Below are 12,638 nucleotides of genomic sequence, written 5' to 3'. Positions count from 1 at the left end.
ATGCTCATCTCTCCACCAGCCTGGGCACTCCAAGGGCAGGGTCTGGGTGTCCTTCTCCCTTGGGCTCTGCACGTGCCAGATGCCTCTTCTTCAAGTGTGTCAGAGTAAGTCAGTTGGAGCCAAGTGATGGACACAGTCAGGTCAAGAGCATCTTGCTCTCCAAGGCCCAGCCCAAGTATGGGAGGGGATAAAAGTCTCGTGCCAGGGCCCGGGGGCAGGAACTCACACACCTTGACAATTCGTCTATCTGCAGCTGTGCGACTGCCTGTCTCTGCCATGTCTCTCTCTCCGTGCCGGGCCCAGAGGGGCTTCAGTGCTCGCTCAGCCTGTTCTGTGCGCTCAGGGGGCCGCCGCAGCAGGGGCAGCTTCAGCAGCAGGAGCCTCAGTTCCTCCAGGGGGTGCCCAGGAGGGTCTCGTGGGAGGACCTGGGGGTCAGGGGGAAGGCTGGGGGTGCGGTTTGGGGAGGGGAGTGGCAGGCCTGGGTTTTCCCTGTGCCCTCCGGGGGGCATCCAAGAAGTGACCATCGACCCGAATCTGCTGACCCCATTGAAGATTGAGATTGACCCCCAGTTCCAGGTGGTGCGGACAAAGGAGACCCGAGAGATCAGAACCCTCAACAATCAGTTTGCTTCCTTCATTGACAAGGTGAGGGTCAACTCAGCCCAGCCCCTGTCTCTGTGCCTTGCTCAGAGGAGCTGCTCTTGATAGGCTTGGGAACGGGGAAGTCTGGCCTCCTTGCACCACTTTTCTAATCACTTCTGCGGCAAGGAAGTCCCTCCTGTGGTCCAGCTGGAGTCTCTCTGGTTATGCTGAGGCCCTGTTGTTTCACGGCTGGGCTCGGGGCAGAGAACAGCTGGCCAGCAGTGGGAGGACCTTTCCTGTTAGTCTGTCCAGTCATTTTGATGTGCTTAGTCTCACGGAAGGGCACGAGGCTCCCCAATCCCAGGTTAGGTTAGGAGGCAGGGGAAAGCCGCGGTTGACTGTGGGGCCCCGAGGCTTTGCTTTCCAAGGGCTGTGCCTAGGGAGTCCCACAGGGGCTTCAGTGACCCTCTGTTTGTGCCGCAGGTGCGGTTCTTGGAGCAGCAGAACAAGGTCCTGGAGACCAAGTGGCACCTGCTGCAGCAGCAGGGCGTGAGTGGCAGCCCCCAGGACCTGCAGCCTGCCTTTGAGGCCTACCTGGCCCAGCTCAGGAAGCAGCTGGAGCAGCTCCAGAGGGAGCGAGGGGCCCTGGATGCTGAGCTGAAGGCCTGCCGGGACCAGGAGGAGGAGTACAAGGCCAAGTAGGCAACCTGAGGATCCCCCGGCGGGGGTGGGGGGGTAGGTGGAGTCTGAGAGGACCCGGATTGGGTGTGTCACCATGGGTCTCCCACACGCTGAGGCCTAGTGACGCATAACTAGCTTCCCCTCTACCTGCTGTATCCCTATTCCCCTTCCTGTGAGGGTGCCCACCTGCCACAGGTAAAGGAGGCCCCACAGCCCCCCTGCCCAGGTCTGGAGGACGTTGGACGAAGGGCAGGGAGACCCTTCTCCTGTGGGTCACGGCCCGTTTCCGACAGGCCCCAGCCACGAGGGCCCATGTTTCTGGTCAGGGCCGGGAAGGGCTTACTGACACAATGCCTCAGTGGGTTTTTCTCGAGAAGTTCCTGTTTAACAGGCTGTGGGCCAAAGTGACTCAGATGTTCTCTGGTCTCAGGGTGGAAGGGACCATCCGCAGGCCCATGGCATGATTCACAGCTGGCTGTGGCTCTGGGCTCCTCACCTAGGTCCCCTGGTGGTGTGGACTACCAGGAGGTTTGGGTCAGGGACACCGTGAGCAAGGAGTAGAAGTGTGGCTGCAGCAGAACATGTCATGTCTCCCAGCCTGGCTTTCCACATCTGTAAGCTGGGAAAATGTCATCTGCCCTTCTGACCTCCCAGGGCTCTGAAAGGATCAGATTGTGAGATAAAGGAAGGAAGGCTCTGGAAGGACCCCAGGACTGGGGTCAGGAGACCCTGGCTTTAGGTCTGCTGTGGCTGCCTCACCGTTTGTGGGATCTTGGTCAACGCATATAATCTCTCGGATAAAATCCAGACTGCCCACCCCAGGTGGAGGGTATGAGTAGCATGTGAGAAAAGGTATTTGAATGTGGCTAACCCGCTGTGACGTCACATGGCTGTTGTCAGCAAGGGCACACGGGCTGAGAGAGTGGAACAAGGACATAGCTAGGATGTAGCAGAAACTTCCTGGCAGGAAAGGAGAGAAGAGGGCTGGTCACATGTCTTGCTTGGGAGCGTCTAAAGGCAAGGGAGTCCTTTCCACGGGTTGTGCTTGGAGGCAGGGACAGGGGCTCTGATCCCCGCGCTTCAGACTGCGTCCTTTTCTACTCACCTGGCAGGTATGAAGAGGAGGCTCGCAAGCATGCCACGGCTGAGAATGACTTTGTGGTCCTCAAGAAGGTGAGGGTGGAGGTCACATGCCCCACTGGGTCCCGGGCCGGGAGGGCAGAGGTGGGAGGTCCTGATTCAGGACGTGCTACCACTCTATGCAGGGCCCCCAGGGAAATGGGACAGCTACATGGACGCAAGGCCCCAAGACAGCACCTGACTGAGGAACTGCTGATGAGCCCTGGTGTCACTGCGGGAGAGGGTGGGGAGGGAGTGAAAGAAGCAGAACTGGTTGGATTAATCAGGGAAGGTTTCCTGAAGGCGGTGTGGGTCAGTGTCAGGCCAGGGAGAGAGCAGGGCAGGGCGGGGCTGGAGGAGGAAGGAGGGGGTCTCCGGAGACAGTGGTGGGTGCGTGGTGGGCAGTGTGTGAACAAACTCCTGAGCGAGAGTAGGGCCCACACAGAGAAGTGGGGGACACGTGGTTTCTGTCTCCCTGTCCCCAGGATGCAGATGGGGTTTTCCTGAGCAAGATGGAGTTGGACGGCAAGCTGGCGGCTCTGAGAGAGCACATCTGCTTCTTGAAGCGTCTCTACGAAGAAGTGAGGCTCTGCCCAGGCCAGGCAGGAGCGGAGTGGGGGGACAGGGTGGGGAGCTCCCTGTGGCCATAGGGTAGTGACCAGGCGGGAAGCCTGTTGGGCTGGCTCAGATTCCAGGTCGGTCAGTCATTCGACAGTCAGTGACTGTGATGAGCTTACTGCACGAATCACTAGCTACTGGGGTACCTCCATGCACAACCCGACAAAAAGCACACAGCTCGCTTCCTGCTGGGAAACGGACAAGCACTAGCCTCAGCAAAGATGGAAATTATGTAGTATGTTAGACAGTGAGAAATGCTATGGAAAAAAGGAAAATGAGAACAGAGAGAGGAAGATTGGAGATGTGGGGCAGGTGGCAATCGCATATAGTGTGTTCAGGGCAGGCCTTATTTAGGAGGTGAGATTTGAGTGAAGATTTGAAGGAGGGGAGGAGACTCACCATGCAAGTATGTTTCCGGGGTTCCAGGCGGTGGCTGCACCCACAGTTGGGACACACCATCTTTGAGGGGATGCAAGGGGCCAGCAGTGGGAGAGGAGCATGATGAGAGCTCCGAGGAGTGATGGGACCTGGGGATTTCGGGCCTTGCAGGCCATTTTCCTTTAATGTCCAAGCTGCAAGAGTCATTAGACACCCCCTCTGATGGCTCTCATTTTCAGATGAGATTGAGCCCCACAGAGGGCAGGGTGCAGGGCATACTCAATGCCACCCACTGTGAATGAGGGTGGCTGGCTGATGAAATGGGGGCAGAAAAGCAGGAATCCCGCCCACTGACCCTGGGCTCCGAGGGACAAGGGAGCCAGGGGGCAGGTGGATACTGAGTTGGGCTTCCCTGCAGGAACTGGGCCAGCTCCAGACCCAGGTCAGCGACACGTCTGTGGTGCTGTCCATGGACAACGACCGCTGTCTGGACTTCAGCGACATCATCGCCGAGGTCCGCGCCCAGTATGAGCAGATCACCCAGACCAGCAAGGCCGAGGCGGAGGCGCTGTACCAGACCAAGGTGCGGGGGCCACACCATGCTGGAACTGGCTGGGTCTCCATGTCCACACCCCAAGGTGGTCGTCCACCTCGGTCCCATTGAGGCAGTTCTAAAAACCTGCCTGAAGGTCTGGGCTGCGCGGGCAGGACCATTTCCCCTCTCCAGGGGGGTAGCAATGCAGGGAAACCGCGGAAGACAAACTTGGACTTCTGCAAGCACATCCCACCATGTCCTTGTTGCCAGCGTTTAACCCACATTCCCAGTGAGGATGTGAGGAGGTGTCTCCAGACACCAGGGAGATGGTGTTTCCCACGTCCTTGGGGTCAAAGGTGGTAGTCCTCTCGACTAACAGTGTCCTCTCTGTTCTCCTCTCAGTACCAGGAGCTTCAGGTGTCTGCCCAGCTTCATGGAGACAGCATGAAGGAAACCAAAGTCCGGATCTCCCAGCTGCACCAGGAGATTCAGAGGCTGCAGAGTCAGATCGAGAACCTCAAGAAGCAGGTAAGGTTCCCAGGGCCTTCCCAACACTCTTGCTGCCTTTGAGCCTTTGGCCCTGTCCCCAGTTCCTAGCTTCTCTCTCCCCAGTCAGGGCACCAGTGAGTTTGTGTTGAGGGACCTTGATAACTGGCTGGAGCTTTGGCTGATTTGGGGAGGAGAGAGCCTCAAGCCCCGTCTAAGTTGAATTCAGCCTTCCTCCTGTGAATTCCAGCCTGCATGTGGGCTTTTCTGGGAAGCATCCTGTGCCGCACGACCCTGGGGGGACTGTTCACATCGTGCTCGATGTCCAGGTGTACATCTTGCTTTTGGATCCTTGGGGAGAAGGTTAACCCATCTCTTTTCTTAATTCTTCTTTTGACTGTTATTCCTCATGCCCAACAGGCAATTTTCTGGCCCCTGTTGGGGAAGCTGGGTGCCAGGGCCTCAGGGGTAGGAGAGATGGGCAGCGGGGCGGGGGCTGCTTTCCCCCAAGGAACTCAGACCGCTTGCTTTGGGATCCCCTAAGGTGTCTATTAAGATGCAGATTCCTGGGCCTCCTGCCAGAGCTAGAGAGAATCTTTAAGCGTGGGGCTCAGAAAGCTGCTTTTTAAACAAAGTTCACCCTGCTGATTCTGAAACGCTTGGTCTACAGCGCCCAGGGGCAGCACTGAGGAGTGTTCTCTAGGGACCCAGGCCTGGGAATCACAGCTCCTCACACACAGCAACATGCCTTTCCTGTGGGAGTCCCTCTGGGAGACATAGCGCTGCCTCCTCCTCCTTTCCCTGCACAAACATGATGAACTGGGCTCCCCTGCGCAGGTCCCGGGGGGCTGGATGCCACATGCCCGGTGTTAGGGGTTAGGGTCCCAGCTTTGCCACATGTCACCTTTCTGAGCCTCGGTTCCCTCATCTTTACAGTGGAGAACATGTTCCCATCCACAGGGTGCTTGTGTGGGAATAGAATAACAAGTGCCTTTAGGAAATTCCTTCTTTTTTGCATCAGATGTGAGGATAAATCAACTGTAAGGCCAATTAGACAAGGATCTCATCTTTCCCCTAGGAGTTTTCTATTAATGTTAGATTGGAGAGGTCAGTAAAGAGGTAGTATTTTCAAGCCCCAAATTGAGGCACATGGTTTGATATACTCTGATAATAGGACAAAGTCTTTGAAATAAGACTGTTCTAGAAAAATGAAGCACTGTGGTGGCCCCCAAGATGAGTCTTGTAGCTACTGATCCATACGGGGCAGGAAGAGCGTGAAGTACCTGGGAGAGACTCTGGTAAAGTGCTGAGGGTTGAGGGTGGGAGGACATAGGGAAAGATCACCTGGAAGGTGGCAAAGGAGGTGGATTTGTGTCCTAGCGCTGCCGTAACCAAGGACCACACACTGGGTGGCTTAAAACAGCAGAAAAGTATTCTCTCGCAGTTCTGGAGACTTGAAGTCTGAAATCAAGGTGTTGGCAGGGTCGTGCTCCAGGTGAAGGTGCTTGGGGCAATCCTAGCTTCTGGTGGCTCCAGGAGTCCCTTGGCAGTCCTTGTCTTACTTTTGCATGACTCCGACCTCTGCTTCCATCTTCACATGGCCTCTTCTCTCTGTGCCTGTCGCTGTGTCCTCTCCTCTGCCTACAAGGACACCAGTCATTGGTTTTGGCGCTGACCCTAAATACAGTGTGATATCATCACGAGATCCTTAACTAATTACAACTGTAGAGACCCTACTTCCAGATAAGGTCACATTCTGAGGTTCTGGGTAGACATGAAAGTTTTGGGGACATTATTCAACCTACTACATGAGGTGAGGAAGCAGAGGAAGCCGTATCTTCCCTGGAATGAGAGGACAAGGGGAAGGGGGGTCGTGGCCACGGATAATTCTGAGCTCATGAGACTGTGAGCCACCCCCAGCCTTCAGGCTGTATCCACAGTGGGTGTTTTGGGAGGCCACGTTGGGCTTACAGCCACTTTCTCCCTCATTTCTCCCCCCTTCCAGAACGCCGACCTGCAGGCCGCCATTGCTGGTGCGGAGCAGCGCGGGGAGGCGGCCCTCAAGGACGCTCAGGCCAAGCTGGATGAGCTGGAGGCTGCTCTGAGAGCGGCCAAGCAGGACCTGGCCCGGCTGCTGCTTGACTACCAGGAGCTGATGAGCACGAAGCTGTCCCTGGACGTGGAGATCGCCACCTACCGCAGGCTGCTGGAGGGCGAGGAGTGCAGGTGGGGGCAGGTTGAAGGGACCCGGGAATGTGGGACTGAGGTGGGGGACGAGGATGGGATGCCAGTACAGCGCTCTCCTTGCTAAAGGGGATTTGGAGAGATTTTCCAACAATGTAAGTCACAAGAGAAACCAACTGTGCAGGGAGGGATTTTAAACTGGGGGACTATGGATTTTATCTGCTGAGAGGGTAGGTGACCTGCTCTGAGAGGCTTAAAAGCACAAAGGGGATGCATTCCTTGCAGCCTGTTTTAGCCTCTCCTGCTGTTGTCCTTTCTCCCCTAGGATGTCTGGGGAGTACACCAGCCAGGTCACTGTCTGTGAGTATCAGGGGACTTGGGAGTGGGAGCCCCATGGGTGCTGAGGATCCTGCTGTGACCCTGGCGTGTTTCTTGGCAGCCGTGGTAGGAGGCAGCACCGTCGTGTCTGGAGGAGTTGGTGGAAGCCTGGGGGGCTCTGGTGGACTCGGAGGCGGGAAAGGCAGCTTTGGGTCCTACTGCTCCAGCATCGTGACTGGAGGGTCCAGCGCCACCCTGGGCTCCGAGGAAGGCCCTGTTTGGGGGTCCTGCTCTGTGTCTGGCTCTGGATCCCACTCCAGCTCCCGCTCCGGCTCCAGCTCCCGCACCATCCTGAAGAAAACGGTCGAGTCAAGTCTAAAGACGTCCATCACGTACTGAGTGACCAGGCAAACACCTCCTTCCTGATCCTGTTTGGCCTGCATCCACCCCAGCACCCGGCTCTACATGGCCAACTCTGCGTCCCCTGCCCACAGCCCAAGCTCTGCAAAGGTCAATAAAGTGGCCCTGCTGGGTGTTCTGAGCACTCACCCAGCTGGCCTTGGTCTGCACACTGGTTTGCATCTCATTTGTTTGCTGCTGCCCACCCGAGTCAAGGCGCCGGTGCCCCGCACCCCAGCCAGTCTCCACTCTCTCTCCGCAGCCTTCCGGCTGAGCGGGAGAAACTCCCGGTCAGGCTTGGCAGACTGCACCCCCCTTCCAAACGCTGTCCTGCAGGGGATGGGGAGAGGCCTGGGGCCCACTGACCGGAGTCTGGAGGCTGGAACCAAGAACACTCACCCTCTTGCCTACCTTCTCTGGGCCTGTTTCTCCAGATCTCCCGTGACGTGAGGCAGGACCCAGCTGGCACCCTGGGGTGGGTCTTTCTTTATCTCCCCCCACTCCCATTCCCTCCCTCTTCCCACAAATTTTATGCGATACAAACCATATTTGAGGCACTATGTTAGGACTGGGGCTACTCTGGCAAGCGGTGGGTACAGCGTCTCTCCCACCCCGTTTCCCTCTGCTGTCTCTGGCATAACTCCCCCACCTCTGAGAGCCAGATCTCCCTTCCTGGAGCCCATGGCCTGCAGGGCCAGAGGCTGGCCTCCTGTGACTAATTCACGTCCCCTGTCTGGGAACTGTGGGTTTGTGGCAAGTCCCTTTGTGCCCTGTCCTTTCATCCAGTCCCATCCCAGTGATGCCCTGGCCCCATCTCCATCCAGGGCAGCAAGCCTGGTTCTTATTCCACTGCCTGTCACCGCTGAGCCTTCCCTTGGCCCTTGCACTCCTGGGCAGGGGGCCTGGCAGGGCAGCAATTTAGCAGTGACGCTAAGCAGCAGCCTTAAATGTGGGATCACAGGACATCTAGAGGAGAGGGTGAAGGCATGTTCCCTGTGGCAACATGCAGCCTCTCTGCCACTGCCTCCAGGAATTTAGCTCTGCCCGGGGCTGGCACACTTCACCCAGCAACATGAAAGCTGTGCCGCGCCTCAGAAGGAGAGGTGTGGAGTATCTGTGGTTGTCCAAGCGTGTCCTGTGGGCATCTCACTCCACATCCCAATCAGTTTATGGAGGGATTATTTCGAACCCTCCAGTGTGTCCCTTGGGTTGCCCTCTGTCTCCTACACCTCCACTGATGTTTGGCTGCTCTCGTAGCTTGTTTCCTTGTCAATTATAAGAAGATCTAGTCCTGATCTGGGCAGCTGCCTTCATCCCTGTTCCTCCTTCTTCCCAACTCTGCACATTTTTCCTCCTCCTGGAAAGCTTCCCTCATTCCCCACATCTGAACCTGTGGGACTGTCTCTGTTCCTGGCACAGAGTGGCTGCACCTCTTGCTGTCTCAAGCTCTGTTTCTGGCTGGTTTTGCTGGGGGTCTCAGCTTCTCTGTTAGCCTGAGACCTCTGGGCAGGTCCTTTCCCCGCACCCGGGAAGGGGATGCGCGGCTCAGCTTGTGTCTTCGGGCTGAAACTGTCCCCTACCCCTCAGCTCCCATCCCATCCCCAGGCCAGTCTGAATACAAGGCTGGAAACGTCTCCTTCCTCTCCTTCAGGAAGCTCTGTAGGAAGCCAAGAGTGTGGGAGTCAGGGCTGGGTGCCAGGGAGGGCTGGGCAGGTCACCTCTCCCACCCGCCCCAGCAGCGTGTGGGCTCTTGTGGCTGTTCCTTCCCCTTCTGCCTTGGCAGACCCAGGTAGGGATGTGGCTCACTCCCAGCTCCATAGCCTGGGCTGCAGGAAGTTGTGTCATTCCTCTCCTTGCTTTGGGGGCTGGGTCACTCCATCACAATGATCCAAGAAGAAGGCTCTCGAGCCTTGTGTGAAGGAAGCTCTGGTGGGTGAGAACGTGAGCTCTTTCTTGAGCTCGAGTCCCAGCTCTGCCGGTGTGGCTCTGACCAAGTGGCTGAACCTCTCTGTGCCTCAGTTTCCTCATCTGTAAAAAGAGATTAATAACAATACTTCCCTCACAGGATTGTGCCATTCAGGATGCAGAAGGAAACTAAATTCACCCAAAGTAGCCCAATTAAATTGACTTTAAAAGATGGCATAATTTCCATTTTATTCTTTTCCCAGAGGATAGCCTTTCTTTGGTGCTCGGGGACTCAGCCCCTTGCATGGGCTTTGGCGGAGGCCATGGAGCAGCACCACAGGCCTAAATTGGGGTGGCAGTGTGGGGTCTTTGCAGGCGTCATGAGATCGATTCCTAAACGCCCTGCTGTGAGGAGCACAGCTCACGTGGTAATATGGTTTCCCATGCAGCTTGGAAAGCACACGGATGTCGAAGAGCCTGGCCTTGGAAATGTCCCTGATGGCTGTGGCCTCTGCTATGGTTCGAATGATGAACTTCTTTGTCGTCTTGTCCTTGGGCTCATCTAGGGTGCAGTTTGTGTGGTGAATAGGATGCTTATGGCATCCGCCCCTTTTTGGCACCACCATTGTTCCTTTTCTTTGTCATCTTGGAAGCAAAAGCCTGAGAGAGCTAAATGGACTTTAATGTGAAGGCGTGTAGGGAATACGGCTCCCTAGTACAAACAGTATTTCGCGCCTGTAATCCTGGCACTCTGGGAGGCCAAGGCGGGGGGATTGCTAGAGGTCAGGAGTTCGAGACCAGCCTGAGCAAGAGTGAGATCCCGTTTCTACTAAAAATAGAAAAATTAGCCGGGCCTGGTGGCGCTTGCCTGTAGTCCCCGCTACTCGGGAGGCTGAGACAGGAGGATCGCTTGAGCCCAGGAGTTTGAGGTTGCTGTGAGCTAGGATGACACCATGGCACGCTAGCCCTGGCAACAGAGTGAGACCCTGTCTCAAAAAAAAAAAAAAGTATTTTGAACTAAAGGCCCCTAGAGATCAACAGACACTAGAAGAGACTTTCCCCTTATCTACATAAAGACCAGAAAGACCGAGCAAGGAGAACAATTGTCTCCCCCACCCAGCTCTCAATCTCCCAGTCTTCTACCTCTCCCAAAACACAGGCCGAAGTTCCCCCATCTGCCTGAAGTCCCGACCTACCAAAGAAGAAAACAGTAAAACAATTACTTCTGGTCCCTTACCTGAGTATTCATGAACTGAACCCACATCACAGAAAGGAAGACTAAAGTTTGTCAACAAATCTGGATAGATTTTTGTCACAAACCATTGTCCACTCTGCAGGCCCAAAAGATTTTGTCCTAGACCATTGTACGTTCCTCAAGCCCATTAAATTCCCCTAAAAATCATTTACTATCCCCCTACAATCATCCACAATTCCCCATCCCCTTTGCCCCTAAGAGGTAGGATACATAGGTCTTTGTACCCCACTGGGATATTGGGCGACTCTGTGGTTCTCCTCATGTACAGAGTAGTAATAAAATTGTATGCCCTTTCTTCTATTAATCTGCCTTTCTGTGAGTTGATTTTTCAGTAAACCTTTTGAGGGTAAAGGGGAAGTTTCCCCTTCCCCCCTAAAAATGAAAGGATTTGGTTCAGAGGTGGGGGCGGGGCTGAGGAAACAGAGGCTGGAGAGGCCAGAGACTGGCCCTGGCAGGAAGCTGTCCCCACCCTGGAGCTAGGATGGCCAGTCCTCTTGGTTTATCCAGGACCGAGGGGACTTTCAGTGCTGAAACCAGGCAGTCCTGGGAAAACCAGGGCGAGCTGGTCACCTTACACAGAGCTGAAGAATGAGAGAATGGTGGAGTGACCAGATAATAGAGTTGCTGGCACTGTGGAGGAGGGGTCACGTGGAAGAAGCTATAATCACAGTTGGGGGTCCAGTTGCAGCCACTGCCCGAGAGGGTGTCTTGAGTGGTCTGGGGCAGGGAGGCAGCTGGGAAGAGATACCTGCTGACCTCCTGCTGATGTCTCCCTTGGGTCAACCCGACGGGAAGCCAGAGAGCAAGGGAGTAGCCAAGTCAGAGGAGGAAGGGAACGGAGCAGGGAGGAGGCCGTGCAGTGCCAGCAGCGTGGAAACTCAGCATGAGATGGCCCAGGAAGCGCTTAGGCCACTGCTGGCCACATGGCACATGCTCAATTCGTGCTGACTGCAGAAATGATTACCATCAATGTGGAAAGCCCTCCTCTCCATGGGGACTCCTGGCACCTGCGTCTTTCCTTTGCTCAGACCCAGCCTGGTGCACGTTAGGTGCTCAGTTGACATTATCAGCTGTCTTGGCAGCAGCAGCCTTCAATCCTCTCTGCTCTTGTGCCATGCTGGCAGGGAGGGACTCTGGGCAGGTGACAGTCTCCAGAGATGGAGCCATTTGGGAAAGAGCAGCAGCAGGGGGCAGCTCTCCCTCTCTGTGGAGGGTGCAAGGGGAGAAAACTGCTCTTCCTTGGGTGGCAGAAAGAAGATCTGAGCGTGGATGTCTTGTACGAAAGTGGAGTGGAGATAAGGGCTGGAGGAGCCAAAGTGGCCTCCCACTCCCCATCTGCACCGAGACTGGCGAACGGCCCTGCCTGGGTGGGAGGGAGGTTGTCTCCAAGCAGCAACTGTGAACTCCGTGAGAGCGGGCCCTGGGCTACCTGTGCGTCTGTCACCAGCGCCCAGCACAAAACCTGGCACAGACAGCGTGCTTGGTGGCTACGTGTGAGTGACTGGTGTGAGTGAATGTCAGGCTCTGGGGTGGGGTGGAATTCGTGTTTACCGACTGGCGCCCACTCCCACCACCCCGGCCGTGCTGTGACTCAGAGGGCTGACATCACTCCCTTGCCCCCCGCTGCATCCTGGAGGTTGGCCCACTCAACCTCCCCGTCCCACGTCCCACGCTGCCTGGGGAGAGATAAGAGAGGCTGAGAAAGTGATCACAGCCCGGGGCAAGGAGACAAAGTTCAGCAGGAAGTGAAGCTCAGTCCAGGGATCACACGCCATTGCTTTTCCAAAGGACTTTGTGGCAGGCACTGCTTATAGGTAGAGGAAATGATGCCCAGAGTGGTTGAGAGTTGCCTGAGGACACACAGTAGAGTGGAGCTATGTCTCTCAGTCCAGCTCCCCCAAATGCTTGTATCTTAACTCCAAGCAGAGTGTAAAATGTCCTGTTAGGTTTTGAGGGATGAGTTCTGCAAGTGCTCTTACCCCACCCCTGTGGGAGCCACTCATAGCCTCCCAGGGGCCTGGGGAAAGGTCCCGCAGCCTCCTCTGGCCTGGAGTGGGCTCTGCCCCAGCTGTGGTGGTCCCACGCCCTCTCTGTGGGGAGCCTGGCTGGTGAATCAAATTGGCCCAGCTCCAGCCTGGCAGGGTGTGCGGAGCCCGGCAAGGGCTGTCCTTGCTCCTT

The 12,638-nt window shown here is 56.1% G+C and overlaps 1 protein-coding gene across 1 annotated transcript; it reads left to right on the top strand.

Annotated features, from left to right (window-relative positions):
• The first annotated feature begins 222 nt into the window (after positions 1-222).
• KRT78 (keratin 78, type II) lies at positions 223-7,449 on the top strand. Its single transcript, XM_012650791.1, has 9 exons — positions 223-645; positions 1,066-1,280; positions 2,376-2,436; positions 2,868-2,963; positions 3,797-3,961; positions 4,316-4,441; positions 6,405-6,625; positions 6,909-6,943; positions 7,023-7,449. Exons 1-9 carry the CDS (start codon positions 277-279, stop codon positions 7,298-7,300), a joined length of 1,566 nt encoding a protein of 521 aa, XP_012506245.1. The 5' UTR covers positions 223-276; the 3' UTR covers positions 7,301-7,449.
• Positions 7,450-12,638: the final 5,189 nt, after the last annotated feature.

Source organism: Propithecus coquereli, unplaced genomic scaffold, assembly GCF_000956105.1.
Source record: "Propithecus coquereli isolate 6110/MARCELLA unplaced genomic scaffold, Pcoq_1.0 Scaffold111, whole genome shotgun sequence".
In the NCBI taxonomy this organism is placed as follows: Eukaryota; Metazoa; Chordata; class Mammalia; order Primates; family Indriidae; genus Propithecus; species Propithecus coquereli.
This window is presented reverse-complemented; position numbering and strand designations above follow the sequence as displayed.